Genomic DNA, 17,585 nt, shown 5'->3' with positions numbered 1-17,585 from the left:
ATATATAGTAATTTGTGGAAAGTCAAGGCAGGAGGATCGCTTGAGCACAGGAGTTTGAGACTAGCCTGGACAACATAGTAAGACCTCATCTCTACAAAAATATCAATTACCTGGGCATGGTGTCACATGCCAGCTGCTCCGGAGGATAAGGTGGGAGGATCACTTGAACCCTGGAGGTTGAGGCTGCAGTGAGCCAGTGCACTCCAGTGTGGGTGACAGAGCAAGACCCTGTCTCAGAAAAAAAGTAATTTGGGTCTCCTTCAACCCCCTTAAGATTAAAAATATTTTTTTAAAAACTTAGAACAGGTTGGGCACAGTGGCTTACACCTGTAATCCCAATACTTTGGGAGGCTGAGGCAGGCAGGCAGATAGCTTGAGCCCAAGAGTTCAAGACCAGCCTGGGCAACATGGTGAAACCCTGTCTCTACAAATACAAAGCCAGGTGTGGTGGCACACATGTGTAATCCCAGTTACTTGGGAGGCTGAGGTAGGAAGATTGCTTGAGCCTGGGACAGCAAAACTACAGTGAGCTGTGATTGCGCCACTGCACTCCAGCCTGGGCGACAGAGTGAGACTGTCTCAAAAAACAAAAACAAAACCACAACTTAAAAATGGCAAAAAAAATCTCTAAATGTTATTCCAGAATGTCATAAAGGCCAGTTGGTGAAGCCGAATGTCACCCTCCCAAACAAGGCCTCAATCTCTGGCTGGAGGTGTTGGCTCTGCACAGTGGACGTAACCCTTGGACCCCTAAGGATGTCTGTGCTGCCTCCACCCAAGCACCTTGTGCCATAATGACCTGCCTAGGCTGGCTTGGGGCCACTTGCCTTTTAAAAATCTATTTTTAAAAGTTGAAGCTGGGCACAGTGTCCCACACCTGTAATCCCAGCACTTTGGGAAGCCGAAGCAGGTGGATCACCTGAGGTCAGGAGTTCAAAACCAGCCTGGCCAACATACTGAAACCCCATCTCTACTAAAAATACAAAAATTAGCTGGTCCTGGTGGTGCACACCTGTAGTCCCAGTCACTAGGGAGGCTGAGACAGGAGGATTGCTTGAATCCAGGAGGTGGAGGTTGCAGTGAGCCAAGATCATGCCACTGCACTCCAGCCTGGGCGACAGAGCAAGACCCTGTCTCCAAAAAAAAATTATATATTTGGGTTGAAATAAAAATGATTTTCTTCTTGTGACCAATCGTAACTTCTTTTTTCCCCTTTCAGGTATGAATTAAGTGAAAAGATGTTGTCTGCATGCAACTTACTGAAAAATACTATAAATGACCCCAAAGCTTTGACCAGCAAAGATATGGTGAGTCTGACCTGCAAACACCATTCCCAGTGTGTACAAAGTGCATGAGTGGGCTCATTATCAAGGCCAGCTGTAGGCTGCCCGAGTTGTTGCTTGCATGCTTTTCTCCTGAACTGTTTCCAGCCTGAGTGGGCTGGGTGAACATCATGTGGTCTTGCTCCCTGGATCACACTGCCAGTGTTTCCTTGAGGCCCAACTTCGGACATCCTTTACCCACCCTGGACTTTTCTTGGGGTGGAGGCATCTGTGAGGCATACACTTGCAGACAGAAAGGAGGGCTAATTGCAGTCAGTCATCTTTCTACATATTTCATTTCTATTTATAGAACAGTAAGATCCAGGGAGCAGCATCCAAGAATTTTTTTTTTTAAGTTAGCATATGTTTTTAAAAGAAACCTATCTGGGCCGAGGTCAGCATTCCTTTCAGTTATGAAACTGTATGTTATGCTCTGATGTGGAATGCAGGCGGCCACTATTTTTAAACATAACAATAACTGCACTTGTCATCTCGCAGTCTAAGAGATTCAGAGCAAACAGCAAAGAGTTTGTGGTTGCCTTAGTGATCATGAATGGTACAACATAGGACACATAAGTATTTCCATGGCAATGGTTAATCTGACACCATGGCCAAGAATGACATATTCTCATGTGTTGAAGTTACGTGCACATTCTTTCATAGGCCAGACTAACCCACTGGTTGACAGCTGTCTTCTTTATTAGTGCGTTGAGAAAATGTAGGATTCCCTAAGGATACCAAAATGCACAGATGCTCAAGTCCCTTATGTAAAATGGTGTAGTATTTGCATATAAACTATGCATATACTTTAAATTCTGCCATATATTTTAAATCATTTTTATATCATAATACCTAATACAGGGCCAGGTGCAGTGGCTCACGCCTGTAATCCCAACACTTTGGGAGGCGGATGCAGGCGGATCACATGAGGTCTGGAGTTCGAGATAAGCCTAGCCAACATGGGGAAACCCTGTCTCTACTAAAAATACAAAAAGTCAGCCAGGCATGGTGGTACACCCCTGTAATCCCAGCCACTCAGGAGTCTGAGGCTGGAGAATTGCTTGCACCCGGGAGATGGTGGTTGCAGTGAGCCAAGATTGTACCTCTGCACTCAAGCCTGGGTGAGAGAGAGAGAGACTCCGTCTGGAAAAAAAAGCCTGGAGTGCAGTGGCGCAATCTCGGCTCACTGCAAGCTCCACCTCCCGGGTTCAGGCCATTCTGCTGCCTCACCCTCCCAAGTAGCTGGGACTACAGGCATCCACCACAACGCCCAGCTAATTTTTTTGTATTTTTAGTAGAGACGGGGTTTCACTGTGTTAGTCAGAATGGTCTCAATCTCCTGACCTCATGATCCGCCCATCTTGGCCTCCCAAAGTTCTGGGATTACAGGTGTGACCCACCGCGCCTGGCCTCAAAAACTTAACACAATGTAAATGCTATATAAATAGTTGTTATACTGTATTGTTTTGTATTACATATTTTTAAAATATTTTCACTCTGCCGGTGGTTGAATCTATGGAAATGGAACCTGTAGATACAGAGGGCCAGTTGTACTAAATAAAATTCCTGGTCAAGGCCAGGCACAGTGGCTCACACCTGTAATCCCAGCACTTTGAGAGTCCAAGGCAGTGGATCACTTGAGCCCAGGAGTTCAGTTTGAGACCAGCCTGGGCAACATGGCAAAACCCTGTCTCTACAAAAATTAGCCACGTATGATGGCATGTACCCGTGGTCCTAGCTACTTGGGAGGCTGAGGCAAGAAGCTGGTTGAGGCTGCAGTGATCCATGATCACGCCATTACACTCCAGCCTGGGAGATAGAGTGACACCCTCTCTCAAAAAAAAAAAAAAAAAAAAAAAAAAAAAAAAAAAAAAAATTCCTAGTCAAGGGGAAACATAGAACTACATATTGAAATTCTTGGATTTGTATTCATGAAAATACGTGGCTATACCCTGGTCACTAGTAAAACCATAAAATCTCACTGCAGTGTCAGTATTTCCCATCAGGTTTAACCTAAACTTAAAACTGGTGCCTTACAACCCCAGATTTTATAGCCATAGTACACTTTTCTTTCACTGTTCTCAAAATACCAAGTTACGTGCCCTTTGGGAAGGATTCTGTTTTCCTGCATCCTCCAAATTGCCGAGCATGGTGTCATCCACACACACTGTGATGGGTACATCTTTTTAATTGAATTTTCATTTGGTGTGAAAGTGTTTAAAGTATTGTGTTGTGAAAAGTAGTGGATGAGTGAACACATTGCCAGGGCTAGATAATCATGTCAGGACACCAGTTATTTAGCAGTAATAGAGTTAGGATGACCAGAAGACATAATTTCCCTTCTTTCAGTGTGACAACTCCAAAGAAACAGGAATCTGAATATATACAGGAAAAAAAGGACACTTCTCAAGTGACCCAAAACGTGATTGAAATGGTTAAAACTAAATAATCAGTAGCAGGATGATAAAGAGATGGAAGCTCTATAATCCCAACTCTACCTTTTCTACAGAAAGAGGACTTCTTGGATTCTGGTGCTTTTGACATAGGTTGTCTTTCTTTGATATATTTTTAAACTTTTAAAGAGTAAGCACAGCAGAAATGAATATTAAACTCATATGAAGGAAGGCCCATTGAAAAGACATTGTAGTCATCCTCATCACCAGTACTGACTATGCTAAGTCTCCACTGGGCTTCATGTGACCCAGGGTTGAGTTGATCATCCACATAGCAAGTGCCTTCTTCATGTGTCCACAGCTTAAGGAAGTCAGAGTGGAGCTGATGAGAAAATGAAATTAGTTCCAGACTGGCTTCCTTTTTATTTTCCTTTTCCATGGTTGAACAGTTGTATTTGGGATTGGGGTGGGAATTGGGATGGCTATACACGTACGGTCTCCCAACCTAGTGCTGTGCTGAGGAGTTGAAAGAGGTGAGTTTGGTCTGGATAGGAAGGAAGCAGCATAATTCAGTGTAGGCCAGTTAATTTCTTCCTAATTTCTATGAAAATTGTTTGCAAGGCCAGTATGACTACATAATATTAATAGCTTAATAAATTGAGCCAAGCCTTAGTCTTTATTCTCATCACAAAAACTATGAAAGAATGGTATTATCCAGTTTTTCAGATGAGGAAACGGAAGCAGAATGACTTCCCTAGGGTCATAAAGGTTTTAGGTAGCAGAGCCTGCATTTGAAACTCGGTGGTCTGGCTCCAGAGCCTCTGCTTCTGCACGGTGCTGTCTGGTCTCCTTTATAGACATTAGAATCTATGTGTCGTTTAAAATCAGGAGAAATGTCCCAGTTTGGTGTTTGAAGCTTCTCTTAGGGCTGTTGGTTTTTGAGAGCAGATTCTAACTGCATATATATACTTTGACTATAAAAGGACAGGTTACTTGTGCTTTCAACTAGGTCTCAAAAAGTCTATAAATAGAAGAACTAACAACCACTTGGTGTTTTGGCAGAGGTTCTGCCTGAACACCCTCCAGCACGAGTGGTTCCGCGTGTCCAGTCAGAAGTCGGCCATTCCAGCCATGGTGGGGGACTACTTAGCTGCTTTTGAGGCCATCTCCCCAGATGTCCTCCGCTATGTCGTCAACTTGGCAGATGGCAATGGCAACACAGCCCTCCATTACAGCGTGTCCCACTCCAACTTCGAGATTGTGAAGCTGCTGTTAGATGCCGGTATGTTGGCTGCCCTTCCACCCCCTCTCTTCTCTAACAGCACTTGGGTTGTGACTCATCTCAGAGAACCTGGTTGAGCCGCTCCTGAATTCTCTGACCATGCTAAAATCCTTTTTATTGCTTTTCCACATGACATGGCAAGAATTTTCTTGAGTCATTCATAAGAGGCTTGAAGTTTAAACAAAACTGGGTGACACAGATTCTAGATCTGTTTTGAGAGGAGGTTTTGAGGATCTTCTTGCTGCAGTTCAGCTGCATTCAAGTGAGAGGTGTATCCCTGGTAAGAAGCATGACTCACATTCCCTCCTGAGCTGAATCATGCGGGCTTGGCCGGTTTGCACTCAGGAGGCAGAGTGCTGCTTACAGGCCCAGGGTCACAGCCTTGGTGCTTGTGGACCACTTGATTTGACCTTACTCCATGACTGCTGTCCTTGCAGAAGTGTGTGGTTAGTCAACATGGGGACTAAGCAAAGCCACCTTAACAGATGGTCAAATGATCACCATTTTCACCAAAATATACTGTTATTGGGGAAACAGCATAGAGCAAAGGGCATATTATTCTTGTCTCTCAACCATAATAGAATAGTAGAAACTTGTTATCCCAGAATAGAGCCAGTGGACATCTTAGATATGAAGTGAGGGAGGGGCACATACACAGATGGTACCCTAAAGAAACTGAGCTTTCAACTTCTTGTTCAAATGGAGCAGCCTGGTGCCTCATAGACCCCAAATCTTTTAATTTTTGTAATACATATTTTTATTTCTAGTGTGTGACAGAGAATTCACAGTATCTCAGTGTGATTAATGAGGATACAATGTGAACCTTAGAATATGCAATAAAACTGTCCAATTTTCTGAAATTCTGTCTTCATCCACTGTCCAATCTCTTCTGCTCTGTTTTGGGAACTTGGAACTGATGCAGAGAAGAAAGCCAAGCAGATTTATCCTTCTTTTCTAAGTGTGTTTGTTCCCTGTTTTTGGAACCATGTTAGGGTATAGCTGCTTCCATCTTACAGGAAGGAATTTCAAGCCGTTCCTCTTCAGGCTTTCTAGACTATAAACAGAGCTGGTGATACAGTCAGCCGGAGTGATTGTTTAAACAGAAGTGGGTAATATCCAGGGAAGCTGAAAACAAGATTTCAGTATCACTCCTGACAGGAACAGCTTAGTATACCCTTAGAAGTTGATAAAACATCTTGGCAAATTAAATAATTTTAATTCCATTGTTGGATGGTTTGGGTGAATCACTTTTCTTAATGGTTACTGCTCCCCCTTCTAGGCTGAGATTCTGGCTCCATAAGGTGTAGATCTAAGATGCTTCAGCATCTATGCAGAGCAAAGTCCGAGGTGCTGAGGAGTCCCGAAGCGCACATGAACTCACCTGCTTCTCCACCACAGGGCCTTTTATTTTCTGCATTAAAAACACCCACTTTTAAAAACATGTCCTTAGTATGGAGTTGTTTGGGATATTAAGGTAAATGTTCATGGTACCTTTTCTTTTCCTTTATGATAGAAACATTCTGAACATTTTAACTTCATATTTGGTCCCACATAAAAGCTGGTTTCTAACACTCACCATTCCGGTCATTTCAGAGAAAGTACCGAAGGAACTTTTAAATGCCCGAAGGATAATTTAATCCCTGAAGACTCCTTAAGAATTACAGGAATAGAAAAGGTCTGGTTCATCGATTCTGTTAAGGGGACTTAACTGCATTTGCTCTCAGACCATAAATTCTAGAGCTGGATGTTATATGATTGGAATTCTGCTTCTCAGGACACCTGACAGGCCAGAGTAGTAAATTCAGAGTCTCAGAATGAGTAGTGTTTGGATAAGTAGGTACGACCCTGTCCAACGTTCCATACGTAAGCATTTACAAACACTTCTTTCATGAGTAGCTCACTACCTGCTTCACTTTCCTAAACACAGCTGAGTGCCTAGATTCCATATGATCGTTTATTCTCAAGAGCAACCATTAGAACAACCACCCAGACTTCCAAGCCATTGCATTTCAGCCACCAGTGGCAAACAAGATATGCTGTAGAAGCTTACCGTTGTTTCTGTTGCTTCAGGTCTCGTGAAATAGGGAAAAAAAAAAAGTTTTTGGTTTAGTATGAAAACATCTCTCACATTTCCTTCTAAGTCACTCTTGGTCTTCAGCCACCTGGTACCATTTCACTGGGCTCCTGTAAACACCATCCCTTCAGTGGCTCCGTAAGCAGCTGCTGTTAGAAGGGGCTGCTTCCTAAGAGACTTTTTTTTTTTTTTTTTCGCAGATGTGTGTAATGTGGATCACCAGAACAAGGCAGGCTACACCCCCATCATGCTGGCAGCCCTCGCCGCTGTAGAAGCAGAGAAGGACATGCGGGTTGTGGAAGAACTCTTTGGCTGTGGGGATGTGAATGCCAAAGCTAGTCAGGTTAGTGTGCTTGGTTCCTGTGCTCAGGAATGCACCCCTGACCAGCAGGCAGCAGACAGGACTGCGGTGGCCACTCTGGCAGAGCAGGCATAGATGCCACGCTCCCCCCACAGTGCACTTGTTCGCAGGCCTGCCCTGAGTCCACACACTGCCTGGTACTCCTTGCTGACCAAACATACCAGGGAAATATGGGCTTAAATTTCACACTGGAAACTTCTCTCTTTTTTGCTTTGCCTTTCCTCCATTTGCATAGTTTGCATGGAAATCCTGTTAGTTCCCCTATATATAAATGATTGGGCATCCCCATCAGATACTCAGTGACTGTTGCTTCCTGTCTCTGTGTTGCAGTGTCTTCATAGCAAGCAGTGTGCCAGGTCCAGATATGTTCACAGCTTGACTTTTTTTAAGAGACAGTCTTGCTCTGTCGCCCAGGCTGGAGTGCAGTGGCATGATCTTGGCTCGCTGCAACCACCTCCGCCTCCCTGGTTCAAGCTATTCTCCTGCCTTAGCCTCCCGAGTAGCAGGGACTAACAGGCATATACCACCATACCTGGCTTTTTTTTTTTTTTTGAGACGAAGTCTCATTCTGTCACCCAGGCTGGAGTGCAGTGGCGCAATGTCGGCTCACTGCAAGCTCTGCCTCCCAGGTTCACACCATTCTCCTGCCTCAGCCTCCCAAGTAGCTGGGACTATAGGCACCCGCCACCACGTCCGGCTTATTTTTTGTATTTTTAGTAGAGACGAGGTTTCACCGTGTTAGCCAGGATGGTCTCGATCTCCTGACCTCGTGATCCACCTGACTCGGCCTCCCAAAGCGCTGGGATTACAGGCGTGAGCCACCGTGCCAGCCCCTGGCTTTTTTTTTTAAGTAGAGATGGGGTTTCAGTGTTGCCCAGGCTGCTTTTGAACTCCTGAGCTCAGGCAGTCCACCCGCCTCAGCCTCTCAAAGTGCTAGGGTTACAGGCGTGACCCACCACTCCAGGCCCACAGCTTGACTTTTAAACACCACCTGAACTTCCAGCCCCTTACTCTACTGAGACATCCTCCATGCTAAAGTGAAGTTGGCTCCTTACTTTATGCCCTTCCTTAGCTCATGGGAAGCTGGTTTGTCCCTGCTTGCCACCATCTGCCCCAAGTAGTTCCATCACCAGTTCTTTCCCTTCTGTCACCACACTCTTCCCCCTTTCCCTAGCACAGCCCCACTAGAGGCCACCACTGCCAGTTCAGTATGTACTTCTGAAGTCCCTGTCATCTCTTCCTATAGGCGGGACAGACGGCCCTCATGCTGGCGGTCAGTCACGGGCGGATAGACATGGTGAAGGGCCTTCTGGCCTGTGGGGCTGACGTCAACATCCAGGATGATGAGGGCTCCACGGCCCTCATGTGTGCCAGCGAACACGGGCACGTGGAGATTGTCAAGCTGCTGCTGGCCCAGCCCGGCTGCAACGGTCACCTGGAGGACAACGTAAGCTGTCTCCATTGGGCCTCCTGGGTGGGAGCTCTGGGAGTGCCGTTTGGCCAGGAGCGACCAAATCCTCCTCTATTCTCCCCTGGGATTTGTGTCGCCATCTAGGCGCCTCCCTTCACAGCCAAGCTTGGCTACACTTACTGTGTGCAAACTAACACTCTCATAAACTAGTACCCAAAGCAGAATAAATAGGCCCTACCCCAAAAATTCATGAAATGAGTGATTAACAGGCATGTCCCAGAGCCCCTCTACTAAAGGGGAATCAATGGATTTGCACTGCACAATCAAATTCAGTGTAGGTGACTTCTGACAGGTCCACTTGGAAATCTGGATTATTAATCATTAGAGGCTGGGGTTACACAGTGACTAAAACCAGTTCCTACTATAGTGAACCTTTCCCACCCAAAGTGAAGGCACTGTGACCCATCAAAGTGAGTGGCTTGTGACACAGCATCTGCCAGAACCTGCAGAGTAGCTTGACTTCTTGAAGCATCTTCCCATTTCTACTTAGTGTGTCCCATCAACACCACTCTGCTGTCTTCTCCCAGTTCCCAGGCTGTCCACATTTCCAGATAACTCCTGGACTGGGAAACTCAAGCAAAGGGGGTACTTCTGTGTGTCTCTAGGCCAAAGGAGAGGAGTGGTGATAGGTAGAAGGTGGGAACTGGCATGTAGGCAGTGAGATGGTTTAAAGGTCAGAGAGGTTGGGCTGGCTTGGTTCCGTTTTTGAGTTTCTCTCTGTGGATCACAGGTTTGCATCAGAGCTTCTTTAGCTCAAAACACCAAAAAGTTAGGAAAATATCCTTTGTAGGTCAGATCCTTCTGAGCCCAAGCCAGTAGGGAGAAAAACCAGCAGAGTTTTTCACTTGTATGAGGGACTGACTAGCTTCACACTCAGCCATCTCCACAGGAGCACACGGAAGCTGCAGCTGTAGCAGATTCCCTTCTTCCCCTCTGTGGGAGGGAGAGCTTCTGACTTCTCTTTCTTCCAGAAGAGTTTGTTAGCTGTGCTGTGGTTTTTGTTTGATTTTACTTCTATTATCTTTCAAAGCGTGTGAGGGGAAGGGATCATAAGATTAAACCAAAGAGAACTGTGTCCTGCTGCTGCTGCTGACCAGAGGGAAATCCTTTCAAGACTAGATAGGCTGGGCACGGTGAGTGACTCCTGTAATTCCAGCACTTTGGGAGGCTGAGACAGGAGGATCTCTCGAGCCCAGGAGTTCAAGACCAGCCTGGGCAACATAGTGAGACTCCCATCTCTACAAAATTATCCAGATGTGGTGGTATGCGCCTGTAGTCTCAGCTACCATGGAGGCTGAGGCTGGAGAATCACTTGAGCCCTGGAGGTCAAGGCTACAGCGATCTGTGATCGTGCCACTGCACTGCAGCCTGGGAGACAAACCCTGTCTCAAAAAACAGACTAGACAGAAAACAAGTTGTGTTCTTTCCCTTGATACTCCTTTATATCCATTTAAATCCCTGAAATTTAATGGAAATCAAGCAGTTAAGTGAAGCTTTTTTCACCCATATGTAGTGTTTCCCCTCTTATTTCCAGAAGATGGATCTATGCAACCCACTGGGATTGCATGCTTACACACAGATGTTACTTGTAGCCTTAAACCGAGGTGGTTAGGGTTTTAGGATCACAGTGCCCTCTCTAAGAGGAAAGGTAAAAGAACTTTGGCAAATTGCAGAGTCTCCAAACACACGCTACTGCTGCTTGCCTGGTCATTCATAATTAGAAGAAAAAAAAACTTTCTATCCCCATCTTCTGCTTCCCCCTCCTGGTGGGCAGAATGGTTGAGTAAGATAATACTCTTAACTGGGACCTCTGGAGGGTGGAGGCTTGCCTCATTCATCTTCACATCCTCAGGCCTTCACACTTAGAGGTCCCAAAAAAGTTTCCCAGAGGACCGAACGAGTAGGGATATTTGGGGAACCTTGCCAATTATTGGAGGGTGTTTTGTTCTGTTACCTTTCGGTTGTCTGGACGTTTGAGAAACCCAGCATGGCTTGTTCTTTCCATCTTATCTTAAGGATGGCAGCACTGCGCTCTCAATCGCCCTGGAAGCAGGACACAAGGACATCGCTGTTCTTCTGTATGCCCATGTCAACTTTGCAAAAGCCCAGTCTCCGGTCAGTGTTGTGCATTTGGCATTTGTAAATAGGCTGAAATCCACCAGACTGGTGGACCCCCTTCCTCCAGGAATTGACGGGAGACAGATTTTATGTTGATTCATAAAATGGAAGTTTTAGTCTGGAGCTTAAGAGTTCATCCTTTCTGCCTCCGCCCTGCAAAAGGCAGGAGAACTAATGTTTTAGCAGAGGCTGGGCCTTGCTTGTCGTTGCAAGACATATGCTCACGGCTTCCCATAGAGGTTTTCATTCTGTGCAGAATTATCCAGATAGCATCCCCCGAGCCCATGGGGATATTTCACCATGGTTCTGGCATTGTTCCTGAAGCAGACGGTAGGCAGCCTGTAGTCCATAGTTCACTCTGAGTGGGAAGGTGACTTCCCAGGACAACCGGACATAGCACTGCCGAGCCCAGCTGGCCTTGGAGCTGTGGACACCTGTTCCCAGCCAGAGCTCTCCTGGCCCGGGCTCACAGCTGGTTGTTGGCTGTGGTGGGCCAAGATCCTATGTCACAGGGTACACATCTGCCTGACGTCACCTATTAACCCCCAGTTTTTTTCCTTTCCTGGTCTCTAGGGCACCCCTAGGCTTGGAAGGAAGACGTCTCCTGGCCCCACCCACCGAGGTTCATTTGATTGATTGTATGCAAATAGCCCTCCATTTACATGCCACCATTAAGCTGCTAATTGTTCCTGTTGGGGTGACAGATACTGAATGTATATGTATTGTGCCTGAGCTCACCAGCAAACAGAAGCATCAAGCCCAGGGGTAAAGGCTGAAGCTTTCACAGTGCAGAGACTGCCAGCCTGGGCACGCGCACCTCCTTTCTGGCCATCTTCTGTGTAGGGCACACTTTAACCCAGTCTCTGTTGCTGTTGAGTCTCTGCTCCGTTTTGTACAGTCATAGGGAATTCTGATCTGAAGGGGCACCTTCTGTTCACTCCCACAAAGAAGTGTCAGGTTCTCACTGAGATGTTTTAAGATTTTTCCACAAATATTTATATTTACTAAATGTGGAACCATTAGAAAGCTCTTCCAAAATCTCATTCCAGCATAGTTTTGGATTTTTCTTTTGTCTTATTTTAAAATAAGGAAGTCGAGATGACTTTGATCATCGGTAACTTGGGCCTGGGCTAGACAAAACTCTCAAAGTATAAAACTTAAAAAAGAATATTCTCATTTGGTTTTAGCTAGGTAGATGTAATATATGACTTTTTATAAAAAGGGTATCTATATGAAATTGACACAGTATTTTCAACTTTTATATTCCATACTAAAGACATGAAGAACTACATGTAACATTATCATTTTTAATAATTGCACAACTCAAAGGTTGGATTGTGTTAGAGGAATTGGCTCTGTATTTGCCTCTAGAGAAACACAGTGTAGTTCTCTTTGTATTTATGGATTCCTTTATACCGTGTCACATTTACTTTGGTCCTCTATGTATTTAAATGTTTGAAGTGCCTTAGACTCTTGCCATATTTTCAAAATAAAATTTCATTAAGCTCTTTTCCTTGTCCCTGATTCATCTCTGACAGCTGTCCACCCCGAGCCAATTGACTTACAGCAGTGGCAGCACACGCTGATAGACTGAGCTGAGCAGGGAGGGCAAGTGCACCAGTCGGCTCCGATAGGGAGACAGCACCTTCCGAGGGCACCTGTCCACTTCCACAGATTGGCTCCTGACTCAGATTGCAAGTTGGGAGGCTGAAGTTTGAGGTCTCCTTAGGCAAAGCGCTCTTCCGACGGGGAGCCCAAGATGGTTCTTCTCAGGTGCAGAAGCACTAGTCCTTGACTCTGAGTACAACTGCTGGGTGGCTGGGTGACTAGGTGATACGTGTAGTGACAAGAAAGGAGAGATGAAGCTGGACAGACTTTTTTTTTTTTTTTTGAGAACGGAGTCTCACTCTGTTGCTCAGGCTAGAGTGCAGCGGCATGATCTTGGCTCACTGCAAGCTCCACTTCCTGGGTTCATGCCATTCTCCTGCCTCAGCCTCCCAAGTAGCTGGGACTACAGGTGCCTGCCACCACACCCGGCTAATTTTTTGTATTTTTAGTAGAGCTGAGGTTTCATTGTGTTGGCCAGGATGGTCTCGATCTCCTGACCTCATGATCTGCCCACCTCGGCCTCCTAAAGTGCTGAGATTAAAAGCATGAGCCACTGCATCTGGCCTCAAATTCTTTTTAAACAGTAAAGAAAGTTGGGACCATCTCATTAAATGAAGCAGCATGACAGCCAGTATTCAAACCAGGTGTTTTGGCACAATTGCTGGTGGTGAGTTTTGGCCAAGGCCATCTATGAGAGCCAAGTGCATTGGAGAAATATCAGAGATTTTTCCTCCCTCCCTCCTTCTCCCCCTTTTAAAAATTAAACATTATTGAGCTCAGGAAAGAGGCCAGAGAATAGACTTTTCCCATAGGTGTTTCATTATGAGGTCTGTTTCAGAGTCAAGGTCTGAACCTTTTGGAGGAAAACTTGGGGGGCTGTGAGAGCCATGCTGGCAGTGCAGGCAAACCTGGGCAGCAACAGACCAGCTCTCCCAGGACCACAAGGATGACCTTCCTCTGCATGAACTGTGAAAGTGAGGTCACAGCCACCTGGAGGCAGATCCCTCTCGGGACATAACCTACTAGCTGAGATATGTGCTGAATTTCAGATCCTGTAGCTGTTCAAGCCCAAGTTCCTACAGATCCAAAATTGCACAATAAAAGAGAGAGAGAAAGAGAGAGAGAGAGAGAGAGGGAGAGATTTTGAAAAAGAAAATGAGTGCTTGTTTTATCAGATACACGATATGTATCTGACCTCTAAGTAATGAATGCTAGCTGGTACCTTGTTTGCTCTAATTACACTAGGCATTTAGAATGCCTTTTATCTTGGGATCCTGGTATACTATATAAACAAGCCTGATTATGCCCATTGGTACAGCTGCAGTTTATTGAGGCACAAACTCCATAAAAGGGATTTGTGACAGGAGGCTCGGGCAAGGTTCCCAAGTAAGACCAGCATGGGGTTGGCAACTCGTGATCTTATTTTCCAGCTGAAGAGAAGTTTAGGTGGGTGTGGTGGCTCACACCCATAATCTTAGCACTTTGGGAGGCTGAGTCAGGCAGATCACTTGAGACCAGGAGTTCGAGACAAGGCTGGGCAATATAGCAAGATCTCATCTCTACAGAAGAAAAATTAGCTGGGCGTGGTGGCATGCACTGTAGTGCCAGCTACTTAGGGGCTGAGACGGGAGAATCACCTTGGCCCAGGAAGTCGAGGCTACAGTAAGCCATGATTGTGCCACCACGCTCCAGCCTGGGTAATAGAGTGAGACCCTGTCTCAAAAAGAAAAAAAAAAAAAAGGAAGGTTTAAATCTTTAAGTGATGAAGAGCCAATTTCCCAGAAACCTTGCCTTGGAAGTTGAACCACTTACAGTTGGGAGCCACCCCAAGATAACAGGAATGGAACAGTGGGACTTTTGAGAGTTTAACGTTAAGAAAGTAAAACCAAGCCAGGTGTGGTGGTTCACACCTGTAATCTCAGCTACTGAGACAGGCTGAGGTGGGAGGATTGCTTGAGTTCAGGAGTTTGAGGCCAGCCTGGCCAATGTAGTGAGACCCCCATCTCTTTAAAAAACAAAAAAAAAAAAAAAAAGGGGGGGGGGGAACCTGGCAACTTGTCCTGACACTATTACAACTAAACTGACAACTAAATATCTCACCAAGGGGGAGGAAGGGTGCTTCTGGAGACATTTACTAGGAACACTTCATCTAGCACTGGTCTCCAAAATAAATGAAGCACTGAGCCCTTTCCTTGTAAGTTAATACTTGGGAGAACAACATTATCCCTGATTTTTGTACTACTGAAGTACTGCCGATATCTGACAATCCTTGCAGATGGAATCACATAAGAAAACTATTTCTCCTTCAAAGGAAATAATGACCAAACAACGTTTCTTTAAATCCTGCTAGATCTTTTTTGGGGGAACTTGCTACAAGTAGAATTACATTTTTATGATTTTGTATAAGCCTTCTCTTCATGGGATACTGAAGAATTTCCAGAGGGAGCAGGTAGAAAATACAAATTTCAGTTGGACACGGTGGCTCACGCCCATAATCCCAGCACTTTGGGAGGCCAAGACAGGCAGATCACCTGAGCTCAGGAATTTGAGATCAGCCTGGGCAACATGGTGAAACCCCATCTCCACTAAAACTACAAAAAACTAGCCGGACGTGGTGGTGCACGCCTGTAATCGCAGCTACTCGGGAGGCGGAGGTTGCAGTGAGTCAAGATCACGCCATGGCACTCCAGCCTGGCCAACAGAATGAGACTCCGTTCTCAAAAAACAAACAAATAAACAAACCAACAAAGAAAGCAAATTTCCAGCCTGGTCTGAGAATCCCCATCCTTAACAAGTATCCCACGTGTTTCTGAACATAGCCTTTGGTCCACACTAAGAAGCTGTTGCTCCCAAAGTATGAGACATGATACATCTATTCTTCCCCAAACATGTTAGGCAGGGTGGGGGAGCTACATCAAAACAAACAAAACAAACATTGGCTTTACCTTAGCTCTATAAGGAGCCGGACTTCCACTGGTGATCAGGATCCCACATAGGCTTTCTGTGGTGCTGCACATCCATGTTCAGTAGCATCTCTGCATCTCCTGGAATATAGTCATTTCTAGAAGTCCAGGAACCATGGCTGACACAAATCCATTTTTCCGTGCTTATAAGGACCAGAGAAGGTGGCTCAGTATATAGGTGACAGTGGCTGGGCAGGCAGACAGCTCTTAGAATATTTTCCCAAGCTAATCTTTTCCATTTCCACTTCCTCGTGGAGCTGGACTATTACTGCTCAGAAGGAGGCCATGAACCATTGCTTTGGCTTTGGAATAAAGAGTTTTCCATTTTCTTTTTTTGCTAAAAGCACCTTTTTTTAAAGCCCTGGGCCTTAGCCAGAAACTGTTCTACTTTCTGCATAAGGAAATTACTAATCATATGTTTTCTCTGCTCTTATTCAGTATGGCTGTAATTTAAAAGCCAGCTGATTATAAAAATATAAAGTACATTTTGTTGCAGTTTATTACCACAAAGGATGTGGCTGAACCGTAGACCACAATGTTCCTGAGCTGCTCACGCTCGAGCCCCTCCCCAATGAAGGCACCAGCTATTCCCTACAGGGACCAGACAGTCATGGCTTTTCAAGCATGAAAGATGGCATTATTTGGAACTTGTAATGATATCCTTGAGATACCTATCCTGAATTCTGGCAAGGATCTTGCAGTCAAGCTGGAAAACAACATACCATTTTTGCAGGTACATGCTTAGACAGAAATGTCTGATTTAGAGGATATTGGGAAGGAGCTGGCATTTTAAGAATGCAGCTGCCCACTACATCTCCATTAAGACCTTTGTTGATTAAATAGATAAGAGGATGGAAAATATATCCCTAATTTTCATAGAATGGAAGCTAATAACAAATATTCCTATTTCTAAAACCAAATGTCAATCTTGTATTTGAACCAAAATAACTTTTACACTTGTTCCCCATTCCCCAACCCAGAAGGAACTAGTTACCCAGCCCTAGAAACCGCCTGGAAGGCTAAGGCTGTGCGACTGAAAGCAAGAGAAAATCCCTGAGCTGCAGACAGGCAGGTGCTGCTTTGCTGTCACTGGTGCAGGCAGCTCGATGCCTTGTTGAGGCTCGTTGTAGAAGAGCAAGTGCTAGCTGGGCAGGCCGCTTCTCATGTGTCAGGCAGCAAAGAGATTCTTGCTATGGTCCCATCTGCTCTTTTAGGAAGTACTGGATGTGCTTTAACAGGTAATAAGGAAAATATTTATTAGGTAAAATCCCTGAGAGTTCAGGGAGCTCACCCACCCCCAATCCTGCCTAAGATATGTCGCCCCCCAGAAAATCCAGTCTTCCAACAGGAAGCTTACTAGGATGAAATCTCGTGCTTCGGTTTGTAAGACCATCTGCCAGGACTGAGAAGTTCCGGTGCCTAGCTGAGAGATACTAGTTGAATGAATGAGTGTAAAAAAATAACTGAAGTATGGTGTTAGAAGTCAGGAGTGTTGCCATGAGGGAGCTGGAAGGAGCCCAAAATGGGGCTGGTGAGCTCCTGGTAATGGTCAATTTCTTGCCTGGGAGGTAGTTGCGCTGTTATGCTCACTTTGTGACCATTCATCAGGCTGTAGACACACGTGTGTGCTTTCCTGTATGTATATTAACTTCAATTTTTTTTTAAAGTTTAAGAAAATGAAAACGTTTGGTCAAAAAAGACCTTGGGAAGGAAGGTGTAGATTTGAGAGTCAATATGATCAAAGAGATAGTGAAAGAATGTAAAAACTGGAAACTCTTAGCCCTGCTATTTCTTGAATGTGAACACATAGCTTTGCATGATGGCCGTTGTGGCCCACTCATAACCTTGAATAGCAGTCACGAGGGCTGTTCTCAGATACTCCAGTTCTTTTTCTGGGCACAACAGGATAGGATGTACTACCCACACACTTTTGAAGTTAGACTTGGCCATGTGACTTCTCCAGTGAAACAGAAGAGCTTATGTGTCAATTCCA

The 17,585-nt window shown here is 45.3% G+C and overlaps 1 protein-coding gene across 16 annotated transcripts in view; it reads left to right on the top strand.

Moving 5' to 3' along the window:
- Positions 1 to 12,530, top strand: part of KANK1 (KN motif and ankyrin repeat domains 1) — a 247,690-nt gene extending 235,160 nt beyond the window's left edge. For 13 of the 16 annotated variants that reach the window (XM_063649575.1, XM_054499983.2, XM_063649573.1 and 10 more), the window contains 6 exons: positions 1,220 to 1,307; positions 4,778 to 4,997; positions 7,272 to 7,414; positions 8,679 to 8,879; positions 10,920 to 11,018; positions 11,595 to 12,530. In XM_063649575.1, the coding sequence (XP_063505645.1) occupies positions 1,220 to 1,307; positions 4,778 to 4,997; positions 7,272 to 7,414; positions 8,679 to 8,879; positions 10,920 to 11,018; positions 11,595 to 11,657 (814 nt within the window). In that variant the 3' untranslated portion in view covers positions 11,658 to 12,530. Of the gene's footprint in view, positions 1 to 1,219; positions 1,308 to 4,777; positions 4,998 to 7,271; positions 7,415 to 8,678; positions 8,880 to 10,919 lie in introns of all 16 variants that reach the window. The other 3 variants (XM_063649574.1, XM_063649572.1, XM_063649577.1) reach the window with 1 other exon arrangement.
- The last annotated feature ends 5,055 nt before the right edge of the window (positions 12,531 to 17,585 follow it).

Source organism: Pongo pygmaeus, chromosome 13 (assembly GCF_028885625.2).
Source record: "Pongo pygmaeus isolate AG05252 chromosome 13, NHGRI_mPonPyg2-v2.0_pri, whole genome shotgun sequence".
Taxonomy (NCBI): domain Eukaryota; kingdom Metazoa; phylum Chordata; class Mammalia; order Primates; family Hominidae; genus Pongo; species Pongo pygmaeus.
Note: the sequence above shows the minus strand (reverse complement) of the source record. Positions and strands in the feature narration are given on the sequence as shown.